The sequence below is a fragment of the Drosophila novamexicana genome, unplaced genomic scaffold, assembly GCF_003285875.2.
Source record: "Drosophila novamexicana strain 15010-1031.04,08,12 unplaced genomic scaffold, DnovRS2.1 tig00000739-arrow-arrow-pilon, whole genome shotgun sequence".
Lineage (NCBI taxonomy): Eukaryota > Metazoa > Arthropoda > Insecta > Diptera > Drosophilidae > Drosophila > Drosophila novamexicana.
The window spans coordinates 1,137,399-1,154,116 of record NW_020824819.1 but is presented as its reverse complement, the minus strand read 5'-3'; the positions used below and the strand labels follow the sequence as shown (position 1 = coordinate 1,154,116).

At 41.4% G+C, this 16,718-nt stretch overlaps 5 protein-coding genes across 5 annotated transcripts; 3 read left to right on the top strand and 2 right to left on the bottom strand.

Moving 5' to 3' along the window:
• Window positions 1–152: 152 nt before the first annotated feature.
• Window positions 153–3,841, top strand: LOC115763419 (transmembrane protein 184C). Its single transcript, XM_030705977.1, has 6 exons — window positions 153–830; window positions 953–1,230; window positions 1,658–1,864; window positions 1,928–2,021; window positions 2,099–2,432; window positions 2,550–3,841. The coding sequence occupies exons 1-6, from the start codon at window positions 522–524 to the stop codon at window positions 2,819–2,821; spliced, it is 1,494 nt and encodes a 497-aa protein (XP_030561837.1). The 5' UTR covers window positions 153–521; the 3' UTR covers window positions 2,822–3,841.
• Window positions 3,842–3,995: 154 nt separating this feature from the next.
• LOC115763605 lies at window positions 3,996–7,631 on the bottom strand. Its single transcript, XM_030706233.1, has 4 exons — window positions 7,032–7,631; window positions 6,027–6,949; window positions 5,774–5,945; window positions 3,996–5,399 (listed from the first exon to the last, which is right to left on the bottom strand). Exons 1-4 carry the CDS (start codon window positions 7,380–7,382, stop codon window positions 5,229–5,231), a joined length of 1,617 nt encoding a protein of 538 aa, XP_030562093.1. The 5' UTR covers window positions 7,383–7,631; the 3' UTR covers window positions 3,996–5,228.
• Window positions 7,632–7,872: 241 nt separating this feature from the next.
• LOC115763608 (DNA-binding protein RFXANK) lies at window positions 7,873–8,949 on the top strand. The gene is made up of 2 exons (XM_030706236.1): window positions 7,873–8,009; window positions 8,118–8,949. Exon 2 carries the CDS (start codon window positions 8,147–8,149, stop codon window positions 8,888–8,890), a length of 744 nt encoding a protein of 247 aa, XP_030562096.1. The 5' UTR covers window positions 7,873–8,009; window positions 8,118–8,146; the 3' UTR covers window positions 8,891–8,949.
• LOC115763606 (zinc finger CCCH-type with G patch domain-containing protein) lies at window positions 8,937–15,977 on the bottom strand. Its single transcript, XM_030706234.1, has 4 exons — window positions 15,901–15,977; window positions 10,567–10,701; window positions 9,604–10,512; window positions 8,937–9,550 (listed from the first exon to the last, which is right to left on the bottom strand). The coding sequence occupies exons 2-4, from the start codon at window positions 10,585–10,587 to the stop codon at window positions 8,954–8,956; spliced, it is 1,527 nt and encodes a 508-aa protein (XP_030562094.1). The 5' UTR covers window positions 10,588–10,701; window positions 15,901–15,977; the 3' UTR covers window positions 8,937–8,953.
• Window positions 10,894–12,675, top strand: LOC115763607 (methyltransferase-like protein 17, mitochondrial). Its single transcript, XM_030706235.1, has 3 exons — window positions 10,894–12,026; window positions 12,079–12,368; window positions 12,441–12,675. Exons 1-3 carry the CDS (start codon window positions 11,004–11,006, stop codon window positions 12,562–12,564), a joined length of 1,437 nt encoding a protein of 478 aa, XP_030562095.1. The 5' UTR covers window positions 10,894–11,003; the 3' UTR covers window positions 12,565–12,675.
• Window positions 15,978–16,718: the final 741 nt, after the last annotated feature.

Genomic DNA, 16,718 nt, shown 5'->3' with positions numbered 1-16,718 from the left:
AAATTTGGGGAAATTATTACAGAAATGTTAATACAATAAGCAAGAAAAAGTATAAAGTACCAATAGCAACTCTGCTTGCGTCAGTGTTGAAAAATTATGCAAATGACTTGACATTTTGCAGCACTTGAATGTTTTCGATAATGCCAGACAGTTAAAAGTTTCCCCTTATCAAGCGATTGTCACTACACAGAAAACGCAAAAGTTTCTTAATAGTTAAAATTTGCATACTACAGCTTAGCTTATATTGTGTTGCGTGTGTGTTGTAAAACAAGCGATAGCAACGATGTGCGCTGGGCGCTTGCAAACAGTGCGCGGGTGTAAGAGACGTGCCATTTAAAAGCCTGAGAGGGACACAAACGTATCAAACAAAACCGACAACCAACAATAACGGGGCGGCGGCGACAATAACAACAACAACGACGTCGTTTCCGCTACTGCTGCTGCTCTGGGGCTTTGTCTTGTGACGAAAGCAAAACTCGAAACATTTCTTCAAACACACACACACAGCCAACACAAAATTTATGTGCAGGATGTGCCGCCTCGACATACGCCGCTTCTGCGAAGAATGGCGCATCTGGATACGGCCCCTGTTGATTGTGACCTATGCGATATTTGCGATCATTGTGGTGCCCCTGCTGATTGTGAACTCGGTGAAGGATGGCTTCCAACAAAATGACCAGCTTATACTCATCGGCGGTCTGTTCGTTCTATCCGCGGTGCCCATTTCCATTTGGCACATCATACAACACGTCATACATTTCACAAAGCCCATTCTACAAAAGCACATAATACGCATACTGTGGATGGTGCCCATCTACGCGTTGAATGCGGTAAGTGGGCCAATGGAAGCGGTTGAAATCGAGACCCGTAATCGAATCATGTCCAATTATTGTTCCACATTGCTCGCATTGAAGTCATTGAAATTCGAATTTGAATTTGAATTTGTTTACAGTGGCTCGGCCTGCTCTTTCCCAAGCATTCCATCTACGTTGACTCGCTGCGAGAGTGCTATGAGGCATACGTAATCTACAATTTCATGGTTTATTTGTTGAACTACTTGAATCTCGGCATGGACCTGGAGGCGACAATGGAGTACAAGCCGCAAGTGCATCACTTCTTTCCGCTCTGCTGCATGCGACCCTGGGTCATGGGTCGCGAGTTCATCCACAATTGCAAGCACGGCATATTGCAGTACACTGTGGTGCGGCCCATCACGACATTCATCTCGGTGTGAGTATGATAATGTATAAAATGCCACGTTGCAATTCCGTATAAACAATGATGAGCTCTCTTCTTAGCATTAATATTAAATGAGCCTCAGGTTGTTTTGTTTGGCATGCTTAGAGGGAAATCTTAAAAATAATATATATAAGAATAAGAGAACAAATGATAATAGTAGAGATTACAATGTATAAAAATAAATTGATAAATAATTGCTATGCTTACATCATTTAATTTATTAAAAATTATATCAAATTTGATAATGGAAAAAGAGGCAATCGAAAAACTAAACTCTTTGTTTAACAACTTTGTTATGTATCATAGAATAGTTCTATATGTTCCAATGTTAAGCTGGGGCATATTAGGGCGAGCAATATTTCGTTATCTGTAGATGTTAATCAAATGAAAATAATGTCTTACCTATTAATCGGCACAGCATTTGCGAACTGTGCGGCGTTTATGGCGAGGGCGAGTTTGCCGGAAATGTAGCCTTCCCCTATATTGTGGTCATTAACAATATCTCACAGTTTGTGGCCATGTACTGCCTGGTGCTTTTCTATCGGGCGAACAAAGAGGACTTGAAGCCCATGAAGCCGATACCAAAATTTCTGTGTATCAAGGCTGTTGTGTTCTTTTCATTTTTGTAAGTACTTAAACAATACTTCATTATAGTTAAACAGTAATCTCTTATTTTTCCCATTTTTAGCCAAGGAGTGCTGCTCAATGCGCTGGTATACTACGGGATTATTAAGGGCATCTTTGGCGATGTCGGTGATGCAAATCTAGCGTCCATGCTGCAAGTAAGTCTTTGATTGCATATCTGATCGGGTTTCTATAAAGTTATTTTAATTGTTTTGTTGTTGTTGTTTGTTTTTAGAACTTTCTTATATGCATAGAGATGTTTATTGCTGCCGTGGCTCACATTTACAGCTTTCCCCACCATCCATTCCACATTAATTCACCACAGTATTGGAACAATCCAAATCACAGCTGGTGTCGAGCCTTCCTCTCTATGATGGACATCTCGGACATGCAGGAGGATGTTACGGAGCACTTGGGCGTGGTCAGCAGCTCAATTAGTCGACGTTTTCAGGGTCGAAGTACATACCAGCCGCTGGCGCGGGGTCCACGCCGTTCTAGCAGCGAGTCCGAGTACTTAATTGGCAAGCGGCAGGAACAGCCGATGTCGGGGGGTAACGTCGCACAAGCAGGTAACAGCAATGCCACATATGGCGCCACAACGAGTCGGTTAATTGTGCCCGTTAATGTTGGGCTAATGGGTCCACTAACTGAACACCAAACTCATTCCCCATCTCGATTTCCTATAGCAGGCACCGATGTGGCTGATGATAATAGCAATAGCAACAATTACCAACAACAACAACTGCATTTGCCGGGCTCCAATCTGAAACTGTCGGCGCGCCAACGCGATACGAACCAGCATCTGCGCGAACGGGATCAGCAGCATTTTCTCGGTGGCGTTGGGCCGCCACAAGCCGGTGGCAGCAGTTTCCTGCAGGCGCGTACTGCTGCTTCTGCGGCAGCCCCGATACCCGAGTCCAACGATGATTATGCACTGCTGCTGGGCGCGGGCAGATGACAACGCTATCAGCATCAGCACATTGATGTGCTCGAGGATGGGGACGATGTAGAAATTAGTCAAAATTTGAATGCCTCATCGCTGAGTGCATCGCTGTCCGTTTCATTTGGCATGTCAAGCAGCTTAAAATTCAGCGCCACGTGCAGCAACCAAACTGCATCCGAGTGGTCCAACTCAACGGGCGGGGACGATGACAACGATGACGACGACGATGAAGACGATGACGATGAGGATGACGCTGATGATGATATAGAGAGTGGAGAGAATGTTGAACAGATGCCGATTGTGGTTGTGGCATCGACGACGCGTCGTCGACGAGACAGAGAGTACATCACCTAGACCCATTTAAAATTGAAGTAGCGATATTTATTCTGTTTATATACCTTATCAGTTATTTCGATTACTCACTCAATTATTATTTAGTCAACCGATTGGCAAACATAAATTCCTTTGTAATTAAGCTTAATACTCACATATAGCTTACTCTTCTGGCAACCCAATCAAATTGGGAAATTCTAAATTGCGTGGCCTTAGTTTTCAATGCGAAAGCAACAACTGATTTTATAAAATAGCTGCATATATAATCGGTTTAGAGATTCATTCAATTCCAACGAATCTTCATTAAACATATGTAAATCTATATGCAAAGGGAATCGATAGATTTTCTTAAACATATATATATATATATTTATAGATTAGGCTCGAACGTTTTATACATTGAACTTCAAAATCATAGGCAATTATAAATTCTACGAAAATTATACACTTATACAAATGCAGATAGTTAGACTCGACGCTATGGTGACTGTCAGTAGTTTGTACTTTTATTAGGCTAGTAATACCCTGTACCCTCGTATTTGTGCTCGTATGTTGCTTAGTAGATAAATTGATACATACCCTTAAAGCAAAAGATTGTGAATGGAGTGACTGCCGGTCAGAAAAGGGCGTAACTTATATTGAAAACATATATTGTATATTAACTTATGTAATTCTCAATAATATAATTATGCAAATTCTTAATTGATGTATTTTTTTCGGTTTTTATCATTTCAAATAGTTTTATTGGTATTTATTATTTAAAAAACATTTTTGTTTTATATTAATCCATTCGGATATTTTCTATATCATTTTATTTTTTCAACTTGCAGTAGGAAAATGTGCGTTTTTTATTTTATTTTTGTTTTATTCATATTTCTCTTGAACCATTATACATTAGTAATTTATACTTTTACTTCAAGATACCAGAAAGAAATTTATTATGTTATATTTATACATTTGCCATTTTAATTTACAGCTTTTATAGAAATTTTTAAATTGCCAAAATACCAAAACATTCCACCAAGAATGTTTATATTTATACTAAGCATTTACATTTCCGTTGAATTTTCTTCAAGATGCATAGCATCAAGGAGTTGTCTTTGTGACTCTTGTAAATGACAATATAATAGAGCTGTACTGTTGCTGTCCTTTGAAATAGTACGACATTTAAATATTTTTTAAGAATTATTGGGTTATGTTTGAAATAATTAAGACTGGGATTCTTTTTGGATATATTCAATGGGTCAATTGTCTGAATTTGTATTTGAGACTGGAATACTTAACCCAAAAATGAATCTTCATCATTTTTGCATTTGATTGTTAAAACTTTATTTCTTGCCATATACATAATGATATCATTTTAAAGCAACCCAGCAAATAATGGCTTTTTTTATCAAACTCATTCTTTAACAGATAAAATCATGAATCATTGTAAACGCATACGTATGGTATGCATGAGTGTGGAAAATTTATCAACTTTTGAAGTGCTTGGCTGATAAGCACCATACACTTAATTAAACGGTTCCACCAAATCAGCGCCTGGTCATAAAAAGATTCAAAGCCATATTTGCAACATTTGATTATGTTTATTATTTAAAAATTTTTTGTCTTTTCATAATACTTGCATTCTAAGATTAGAACAAATAGAAAACGAAAAAATAGAAAGAAAAACTAAATTACCTGACACTTAAAAATTGCAAAAACAAGCGGACGATTAGAAAAAAGGAAATACAGAACTGGTGACAAGGACGACGCTTTTAACTACAAGCAAAAGCTTAATCGAATAGTATAATTAAAATGGCATTACGACACATAACGTTAAAATATATATCAAATCGATTCCAATTTGCCGTTGAACATAGGAAAACATGAAACAAAATTCGTTAATCAAACAACATAAAAATCAAAAAACAATTTCAGTCCAGGGTAGCAAACTCTTGTCGCGCTGCGTGAGAACGAATGACTAATAAGTATCATCGTTTTTAAAAGTATTCCTCGTTAATTTTAATCGCGTTCTCGAATTAAAGGCACACACCAATTGCTTTCGAATCAATACACGCACCAACAACAACAGCAATAATTATTGCTTTTAGTTGTTGTAGTTCTGCCTGCCGCCCAGCTCGAGAAGGTATCGATCCGGATGATCCATCCAATCGGCGGCTGTTAATTTAACTGTGCGCTGACGTTCCGCCTCCTTGATTTGCCATTTCTTAATATCCAATTGCACTTCGCGTGATGATTTATCGCCGCAGCCCCAAACCTGTAAGACATTGCAGTTTTTGTTGTTGGTAATTGTAACATCGTCGTTTATATTTTTGGTGAGGAGAATTTAGACTTCATTCAAATGTACACACACTTTCGCGGCTAAATGTTAGCTCTGGGCTCATTTACCTCTGTAAAAGCTCTGTAAAAGCTTACAGGCGAAATTGGCCTTCGGTTATCAATTGCTGGAAAGTGTTGTTTTTAAATGCTTAGACTGGAAATTACGCCGTTAATATATATGCGATATACGTTAGAATATGTCTATGAATTTTTATACCATACATAAGTATTTATATATGTATACTGTGTTGACTAAGGCTTATTGCACATACAAATATAGCAAAAAATATACCATATTAACAATTTACTTGCCTCAATGGACATAAGGCCCGCCGCAATGCCCTTACAGTCTACATTCTCGAAATGTTCGTCAACCGATATGATGGGCTTGCGCGGATCAGCGCCTGCTCGCAAGCCCTTGGGATAGCCGCGTATGCTGGTGTTAAGGTACAAAATGTTGGGCTTCTTCTCTAGTATCACAAATCTACAAGGACAATGGAAATGAAATTGTTTCTACTGTAGAGTTCCCCTTTAAATCTGACCGTGTTTTCTTTTTATTACTTACTTGGGCAACAGCTGTATCACACAGCTACCCTCACCGCCGACAAACAAATGCGTCTCCTTCCACTCATTGGGCGCCGCAATGCAATATGTCTGCTCGTCCTTGGTGTGCAGCAGAACCAGCGTCGGACCGCGGTAGCCGAGTACATGGTGCAAAAAGCGATTGGCACCCACCCCATGCTCGTTGGAATCGTACAGTAGTGTCCAGTGTGATGGCATCATTGACAGTTTATCCTTGAAAATCTGCACAGCGCTCGAAGCGCTGCTGTTGTTGCTGCTATTGGGCGGCACAATCGTCCGTGGCTTGGAATACAGTGGGGGTAGGGCGCCCGCCAGCAGCCACGCTTGTGACAGCGGCATCAACGTCTCATTGTGCAAGGCGGGCGCACTGTGATCCGTTGCATCACTGGATGCAAATGGATTGCGCTGTTCCAGCACTGGCGTTTGTAGCTCAATTCCGCACGACTGAGACTGTTGTTCCAAGCCGCGATATGCAGTGGAGAGCGTATGGACGCAGTATTTGTGAACCAGTAGAACAAGACGAATCAAATTCTGCTCGAACCAACGGCAAACGAAGCCCAAGCTGAGGCTATCGTGGCTAAAAAATATCGACTTGGTCACAGAGCCAAACGTCCTGTTTATGGCCGTGCAGAGCACAGCATTCCCCGAGTGTTGCATGGCAATCGTATAGCAGATGAGCAACAGGCGTGTGACGCCTGCTTTGTCTATCAAATCTGGATTATCGTCCTGTGCGTACATCTTGATGTAACTCTCCAGCACCTTAGCATCATCCATGATGCCCAGGAATCGTTCGCATTGCTGTCGAAAGGCCACGGTGCCCAGGTGCTTCGTTGTTGCCTTAGAGTTAAGGTGCATTAGTTGAAAGAGTCGATGGCCCAAATCAGTGTATTCGGGAAACACTTGAGACTGTGTGTGTTTGTGTGCGTGAAAATAATTGTTTTGAAACTGCTATAAAACTGTTATCAGCTAATTAACTGTGCTTGCTCACCACAAAAACATCTGACATAATGCCATTGATGCCGTACTTGTTACTCGTCTGTTCCTTTAATATTTCAGCCAGGCGCTCTACTGGCACCAGCTGGGTAAGGTACTTCTCTGTCACATCTGCGCCTGATGCTGATCTGGTCATTGTTTGCGTTTGTGACTGCACCTTGAGACTGTTATTGCTGCCGCTGCCGCTGGCGCTGCTGTTGCTGACAACAACATCGTTGGCATTGTTATTGCTGTTGGATGATTGTATGCTGGACTTGTGATGTTGATGGTGGTGTTTATGTTTCCCACCGTCCAACGGAGGTTCGCTGCCCTCGCCATCGGCCTTGGCACTCACATTGTTCCCCATTTTGTTATGAAGTTGTGATAGTGTTGTGTTCGTGGGTCCAAACTTCGTCGCAATTTAATTGCGAAAAATTTCCTCAATGTTAAAGGGGCAAAAAAAGGCCCAAAAACGCAGGTTTGCTTTGAAACCAGCCAAACAGGTGCAGGGTGTATTTTTTATTAACAACGCCACAGTAATAAACCTGTTATGAAACACACGCTCACACACATAAGTAAGTACTAATGAATCAGTTAAATATATTTACATAATTAATTTTGTTAATAAAAAAATATAAAAAAACCCAAACAAAACACAACCATCACCAGCTGGGTAATTTTGTTATCGATAAGCAGCACTTGCAAATTAAAATACCGCCATACTTCCATCTCTAGCTAAATGAATATAAATATGCATGAATGCTACGGTTTTGTTTTGACACTCTTATGACCCCGAAACAAACTTTATTAAACACTTTATATCGAATTAAATTAATATACCACAGGAATTACTCAAGAAATGCAATTTTAATCACTTTTCAACAATGATAAAAAAAAACCGTTGGTAGTTTAAGCTGCGTTTAATAATTGTTATTTTTCACATTGATCAGCTGAGCGAGCAGCTGTTTGGCAAAAATCAGCTGAGCATTTTAAGGCAAGCGCTATTTGCAGTAAAAACATATTTGCGTAGATACTGTTTTGTACCATAAACGTGGTACTTTTAGTAAATGTTTTATAAAATTATTACAAATACCGTTTGCAGGAATTGATAATAGAAGAATAAGGTAGGCAATGGTTGCACCTGTAAACAAACTACAGACCAGCACAAACTCCGAGGATGATGAACCCTCTAGACCTTCCCACGTACATCCACCGGCTTCCTCTACGCTGCACGGGTCAAGTATATTGCTGGATGCCAACTCGACTAAGCGTAAGAGCGCATTTCTACCATATCGTCCTCAATCGACGGTCCTAACGAATCTGCAGCGTGGTAACACTGAGGCTACATTTTGTACTGTGGAGGTGTCGCTGTCTTTTCATGAACGCGCCGGTCAAGGTGAAATCACGGAAGAGCAGGTAAAGGCCGAGCTACAACGACAGCCACACGTAGATTTCAAGGATTCGCATGGATTTACACCTCTCCACTGGGCCGCGTCATATGGCCAATTGGTGTCGGCGCAATTGCTTGTTGCGGCAGGCGCAAATGTGAATAGCCTGGCGCCGGACATGGTTACACCATTGTTGCTTGCAGCCGCTGGTGGACACAATGAAATTGTGCGTTTCCTGTTAGACCGTGGTGCAATCGCCACCCAAATGGACATTGTGGGCAATACGGCACTTATGTACGCGGCGGCAGGCAATCATCCACACACTTGCAATGAGCTGCTGGCCAGGGATCTGGACTTTAGTGCAACTAATGAGAATGGAGAGACAGCTTACGCGTTAGCCGTGGAGCATGGTTCACATCTGGCGCAGGCGTTGTTGGAGCAGTATATGACTGCCGTGCTAACGGCAGGTGCATTTGGCAGCACTTAGAGAAATATACCCGAGAATTATAGATTAGATAGATGTAAGAATATAAAAGAACTGAATCATAATTCAGAACTCAAACATTTTATTTTTACTCTTTCGCGTCTGCTGCTCTTTGCTGAGACTGCTCTCCTCAGCCTGCAGCGTAGCGAGTTCCTGTTTCTGGCTTTGAAGCTGGGAGCTCAACCGTTTTTGCAGCTGCGAATCGATGGCGTTTCGTGCAAGCGATTGCTGCGTTTTGGCAATGTCCCGCTGCTTTCTACGTATGTCATCGGCTATGCGCACCGTTTCCACATTAAGCGATTTGTTAGTATGCTTCTGGAGATTATCAATTTTTGTCGTCTTGGTGGAGCTCTCGGTCCGCTGACTACCCTGTCCCAGCACACTGCCATTGAGAAAAGCAAACACATCTGTCCGTTTCGACTCCCGTTCGTAGGCCTTTTCATTTGCTGCCTGCTGCCGACGCTGGGCCCGCTTTAGTTTGCGTTCTACACTAAAGTAATCCTTATCGCCGTTGGCTGCCTCACGTAACTCCATGCAGGCGTCGAGCGAGCGGCCCTGTGGGAGTATTTGCGCGCTAACCGGCGTAACAATTCCGCGACCATCCGACCCAAGGCCTGTGCCGTGTATATAACCCATGCTGGCCATCAGTTTGGAGCCTATGCCCTGTAATTGAATGTATTAATTTTTTGATTGTCATAATTTATCTGGGCACTAACACGCGTATACTGCTCCCAGGCGCCCAATCGTTCGTTTGGCTTAAACGTAAACAAGCTAAGCTCCACCATACGTGCTTGACGTGCAGCCTCCACGTCATCCATGTCGGATTCATTCGCTGCATCGCTTCCATCTGTTTCATTTGTTTCTTCACTATCGCTACTTAGTTCGTCATCTTCTTCGGCTATCAACGGAAAAAGTTCCTCAAAAGGAAAGTCTCGTTCACGCTCCTTGTGTTCCTGGCCATCCAAGCGCACGCGACACTGCTGTTCCATGAAGTTTACACACAGCACACGACCACGATGCCACAGACGATCCTGCAGCTTGGCTAGCACTGGACAGTTGCGAGCCAACCTGCAAAAATCTGGTGCATTGTAGTCTTTAATGGCCGCTCCTGGCACTAGAGCTCCATGAGAATAACGACATCGAGTTTCGTCGAATCGACATTCACCCTCCAGGTAATAGTTGCAAGGCAACATCTCGCGATGCGTAGGGTTTGTAAAGAGAACGCGCAATCGTACGTCTAAAATGCCATTTTTATCCAGAATTAATTCATCGTCCACGCCACATATCAGTGCATTGTGATAGCTAAGTGCACCCCAGCTATGTTCATGCGGTGCCGAACACTTTTCTCCCAACAGAGCATTGTATTTGGTGCGAAGTTCTTCCAATCGTTGCTGGTCATCTTGTGAATCCGTCTGTTCCCGCTCTAAGCTGCTTAGCTCACTTTGAAAACGTTTTAGCTCGTCATCGATTTCAGTGTCCTGTTGTGTCTTTGTGTCGTTGGTATCGTCTGCTTCGCTACTTCTGGTCAGCGCAAGAAGCTCCTCCAAGTTTGTACGTAGTGCTATTAATTCTTCCCGCTGCTGTTCGTCGGTAGTCACAAGCAGCGCCTGCTCAACCACCAGCAACTAAAATGCAGACAATAGGTATTATACGACATCATCATCTTGTGACACACTCACCTGTGCTTCATATTCGTCCATAATTTATAGCTAAAACATTTTGTTTATATCTGTTTTACAATGGTTCCGTTTTGCCAGTAAAAACGAAGCGGCGACGCACTTAAGGCTAGTATGCTGCTTAAATAGTGGAACATGCTATGTGGAACGAAATTGAGTTAATGTCTTACTAATAAATCCACCTAGCTGTTAACAAAAAATAGTATCTATTATATCAAATAATTGCCAGGGCGAACAAATGAAAATGGTTGCTGTTGTGTGCTCAACAATGAAATTCTGTTAGTGCCAACGCAACTTATTTGCATACCCAGCTTAAATTGAAATAGTGCTGGAAAACGTGCCAGTTGTGTTGCACAACTTAACAAAATAGTCCACTGCTTGCAACGGGCGCCACATGTGATTTGTTTATTTTCTTTTTGTGCAGTAAAAGTCCATTAAACATGGGCTCGCTTTTCATTCTGGACACAGCTGGACACATAATGCTCGCGCCGCGACTTTTTCTAACAAGCACACACCTATTGCAACGATACACATCCAAAATCAGTGCTGCAGTTGAACCGGCTGTGCTTGCAGATTTGGAGCAGGCGGCAATAAAGCCGCGCAAGCATCCTGGCATCATAAAGCCCAATCATGTCGAGCTGCCCAAACAGCTGAGCGATACTCTAAAGCGCATTGTGGGTGATCATCCTGTGAGAAAAGTGCTGCGCGACAGTGATCTGCTGAACCGTTACATAAAATCGCGCCATCCGCCGCCAACGCCATCAGAAATTGAAAACAAAAAGCGACTGATTATTGAAGAGGTCAATTCCAAGATGCCGCTAGAACGGTTAGCCACGCTTGGTGAGGAAGAGGTGGCGCGTTGGCAACGCAAGCGTGAACTAGAGATCAACAAGCGTTTGAGTCAGCGTACCTACGCCTGGAAACGCATCGAATATGGTAAATACGAAGCCATTGTTTATGCCGTAGGCAGAGCCGCACAGGAGTATGCGGTACTGAAGCGTGTGCTGACAGAGCTGCAGTTGCGCGATGAACAGTTCAAGCCACGCAGCTACTTCGACTTTGGCTCTGGCGTTGGCACCGCCATGTGGGCGGCCAGTGAACTCTGGCGCGACAGCATCTTTGAGTATTACAATGTCGACAGATCGCGGGAAATGAACGAGTTGTCGGAGCTAATACTGCAGGAGGGTCAGGAGAATAAGCAAGTTGCGCTGCGCAATGTTTTTTATAGACAATTTTTGCCCGCCATTGATACGAAATATGATTTAGTTATTATTTCGCATACACTATTCGAGTTGGCCGACAAGCAGCAGCGCCAGGAGATTCTGTTGAATCTATGGCGTAAGTGTGATGGCTACATGGTCATCGTGGAGGAGGGTACACGACGCGGAAGCGAGCTAGTCAATGAAGCGAGACGATTTCTACTGCGAGCTGATGGGGAACATGCGGGTCAAACGCTGGCGCCAGTAAGTACCTATACATTTTTTTCCGGGTGAAACTTATCAATATATTTTCCAGTGCCCACACGATCTGCCCTGTCCACGACTGCAAGATTTGGCAGATCGCACTCCGTGCAACTTTGAAATTTCCTACGCTCCGCTGCGTCTGAGCAGTGATTCGGCTTCAGATCGTCAAAGTTCTGTGTATAGTTATGCCATTTTGAAGAAAGGTCCCATAACAGATGCCTATCGACAATGGCCACGCATTGTCCGACCTACTTTGGTGCGTTCGAAACATTCGATTTGTCGCCTGTGCACGGAATCTGGCAATTTGCAGGAAGTCATCTTTACGGCAGCAAAGCACGGCAAGTAAGTAGCGACCAATCTTGTATGCAACGTTTCTTCTAGTTCCTAATCGATCAATCATTGCATCTATTCCAGAGCCGCCTACAGCTGTGCAAGAGTTAGTCGCTGGGGCGACCGCCTGCCTATGGCTTTGGGCACGCCGCAAACGAAGGAAGCTAAACCTAAATCAGAGCCGGCGGAACAAGCTGAACTGGCATAGTTTAATATATTGTTATAACATGAATATCATGTTGTTTACGCTACAAGCTCTCACTAATTGATTTGCTTCAAAAAACGAGCAAACAATTTGTTGCTTTAATTATATACAAACAAATCGTTGCGCAGCGTAAATTTTGTTAATTATTTAGTTGCATTTAAATAGCGTTTCATTGATAGTAAATGCTGTTCAAACAGCTAGCGCACCCTCTGCTAAAGTTTAATGGCGAAAACAAAGATCATAAAAAAACAGAGCGTTACAAAGAGGAGCACCAATGAACTAAACGAATGGATTTAATCGGGTTTCGATGAGATACATATGTACACGAGTATACAAAAGTAGTTTCCAGCCAATGGTCAGCATTGACAACACGCCCGTTGCTAATATGGGTAAGGTAAGGGGCAGATTTGTATGTAATTTTCCAGCAGTGGACTCGGAACTTTATATAAATGTGCAAATGTGCAAAGAAACGGTGAGAAACTCGATAGTTATTTTGCTCCCAGTTATATATAATCAGAGCAATGTGCAATCAATAATACACATCTGAATTTCCTTAACTTATATTCCAATTTATGTATATATGTAAATATGTACTTGCCCGAAAATTCACATATACACGCACAATTATTTCATTGCCATTTATTTTATAGAACAGGAGAAAGAAAAAGGAATAAACTGAGTGTGGAAAGAGATTAAGCTCAATAATAAAATTAAAGTACGATTATGACCAGAAATGAGAGTTTATTAGACTGCCAACATAACTTGAAGTTCTCAATAAATTTATGAGAATCGCATAGGAGGGGTATGTTTTAAAATATGTTGTTTTAAAATTTGCAGCGAGAAACAGAGTCTGCGTTTAGTGTAATACAGCCTTCATTACTACGTAATTACCAATATATATTAAAACGCGTTTTTAAATATGCTGCGTATCGGGGGATATATCAAAGATGCGAAGTAATTGGAGAACTTACATTCCCGTATACAAATATAATACTGAAAGTGTATTAATTTTAAAATTTAAGAAAAAACGAATGTTTCAAAATCAAGAGATTTTTAAAGAAAATTCTATTCATAAAAAAACTACCTATAATTTTTCGAATGGATCGGACATCTCTTATGAGAATTGAGTTTGAAACCCCTTCAAATTTCAATTAACCAAACTAGCTGCTAAGAGTTAAAATGTTAATAAATGTGTGTACGTTCGGGACACCAATGCCAATCCCATTAAACAGTGGGTATGTGGTACACATAGCCAGACTGGCATTTGACCATGTGTTAATGTGAAACGCGCCCTTTTAGTGACCGCTCATCCGATCATCCCTGCGCCAGTCCTGCTCCTTGCGTGGCCATTTGGCATAACGCTGCTAGCTAGAAAAAGGGCAAATTGTGGGGCGCGAAAACTGGCACGTCGCTCTACTCCATGGGTGTGCCAGTATATGGGTACATAGACTGCACATATGTATGTAGCATGCTTTTAAGGATTGGCCCTCTAACAAGGTGTGCTATAGAGCAATGGACTGTGAATACCTAAAAGTGGCATATAAATATTGGTAGCGAATGTCTTTGTAACTTCAAAATGACTCCCTCTGGTGCTTTTGGAAAAATATTACTTGAGTATTTCTTTTAGCTGTATTTTAGACAAATTTATAGACACCGCCTTTCTCATACATCATAATTCGACAAGGAGGATTAATAAATGTTGACGACAAAATAAGAAAAAATATATAATATAATGTAAAAGCTGTTGTCTTTCTATAAATTTAAATTATTTTCCCTTCTACGAAAAGCCTTGTGAAGGACTTGTTCCAAACTTGTGAAGCTGACAAAAGTAAAAGGAGCAGAAATATCTTTTAAAATAAGTTAAGAGATTGGCTGCCCAAGTTTTCTACTTATTGTTCAATCTTAAGGTTAGATATTGAAAAACTCTTTCTTGACTTTCGTTATAAAAGGTATCAGCTGTGAAAAAGTTAGACCCCCGTGTTAACTTAATTACATTCGATGTTTAGGAGGCTAAACTAAGTAAGATGATGGTAATAATATTATTTTCTAAATTTTCTTGGGGACTTATTGCTTAAAGCAATATATAGAAAATTGATCTACAATCAATTACTGCAAAAAGAACTACATCGTAAATGCTACCAATTAAGGTTTTCTAGATCAGTTTCACGCGCTGCATCTGACACGTGAATTTAATTAAGGAATGCATTTGCCAAGTCATTAACCCATTTAGTTAAATACATATAAAATTGATATGACAGGATATAAGAATATACGGCTGTCCAATGATAAACGGTTACATTATATGCTAACCAAGGCCCAAGCCACCCCCGCCCTATGGGAACTGTACAACAAATACACACGCACACGCACATACACACGCCATGTGGCGCCCTCTCCCGTTAGGTAGATGCTATTATGTGGGTGTACACACGCACACCGACTAGGTGGGGTCAGCTCATTAAAAAGGCGCGTTCGCTGGTGTCAGCTGTCGCTCTGTCTCTATCTGGCTATTTGTACTAGTAAGGTGCGTCCCACAACAACGACAACAACAAGAACAAGCGAAACGGTGGCGTTTAGAAAGCATGCGCCGCTGTTGCAACATTTGAGTGACCCACCCAGTCAGTCAGTCAGCCAACCAAGCGGCCAGCCGGCATTGTTGTTCCTTTTGTTCCGAGTCTAATTCTAATGTCGACTCCCCAAACAAAAAAAATAGAAATAAAAAAAGGTTTTTATACATAGTCGGGCGCGGACGGGCGGTTAGTTAGTTAGTTAGTTGATCAAGTGGCATTTCGGGAGGCTACCTAGCGGCTGTTGGTGTGCTCCGTGCATCAGTCGAGGCTCGAGCGTTGTCAGGAATAGTTGCGGTTGTGGTTGCGATTATGTTGCCAGCTGAATGCAGGCTAACAGGAGTTCATCTTTCTGGTGCTATCCATTGACCGGCATATTTCATTCGCGCCTGTATCTTGCTGAACCGTTACAATTGAGACATCTAAATCCGGTTGAGCAAAATTTCAGGTGTGTGAGAAATTTGTAGCGGTATCATCATGACAAAAAAGAAAGTGTTTCAAATCTACCTATCCGAGTAATTGTTAAAAATGATAAACAGGTGAGTATCTAACAATTTTAGTCTCTGGAGAGCATATTGTCGTTTGGTCTTTAATTGTTATATTACACATACATTGATTTTTTCCGACTTGTTGCGTTGATATAGCCTCTTCTTTACTTCCCATTTAGTCATATAGACAGTAATTCTTTATTATTAAATAATGTTGCATATTAGAGTTTTTAACGTAAGTTCTTATATTCCAAGTTCTTTTACTCTAACTTAGAAATATTTACCAATTCATGTGTATCGCCCTTTAGCTTTAGAGATCGTAGTTTACAAGCTTTAACTCAGGTTTCGCCCCACTTGCCGAAAGTAAGAATATTCAATTTAACTCGACTGCCTTAAAATTGTCAATTAAATTAAATTTGAGTGAAAAAGAACCGTTTCCTAATCGTTAATCATAAAACTCATCATTTAAATAGGAATATAATAAAATGTTATTCAGAGCTTTGCAAATAAGCTTGAAGCCGATCGGAGGAAGATTTAACGTTCGCCAAACAACATTGGCGGCCCATTTATCACCCAGGGGATAAATATAAATGTTCACAGATATCTTAAAAAACAAATGTTAAAGGTAAATGATAAAGAAACCTAAAAACACATATATTACATGGGGTAACTAAGCAGCTTCCTAGCTCTAACCGAATGGGCCGTGCGTTGAACAGTCGATTAGGTCAAATAGGTCTATATGTTCTCTATATATTTGTTTGTCCTGACTGCCTTATAGCTTGACTGATTGGTGATCAACACGCATCCCAAGCCGCAAGAGCTAGGAAGCTGGAATGTTCACTGTATCTTATACGATGGACGCGGACGCTAAGACGGGAAGGCTTTGGTTAATTCCACCCAAAATTATATTCAAAGGTTTTTGTTTAAATTATTAAGACGGGTGTTTAAAACTTTTCCCAAAATCCATTCCTTCTCGGTTGGAATGGCGGTTATAAATTTGGTGGGTTATGTTTTGGATCCGTTATCAGGTTAAAGGATCTTTGAGACGTCTTTCAATAATTCCACAGAAACCAAGCTTCCCTGGTGGAAAATGCAATTCAAA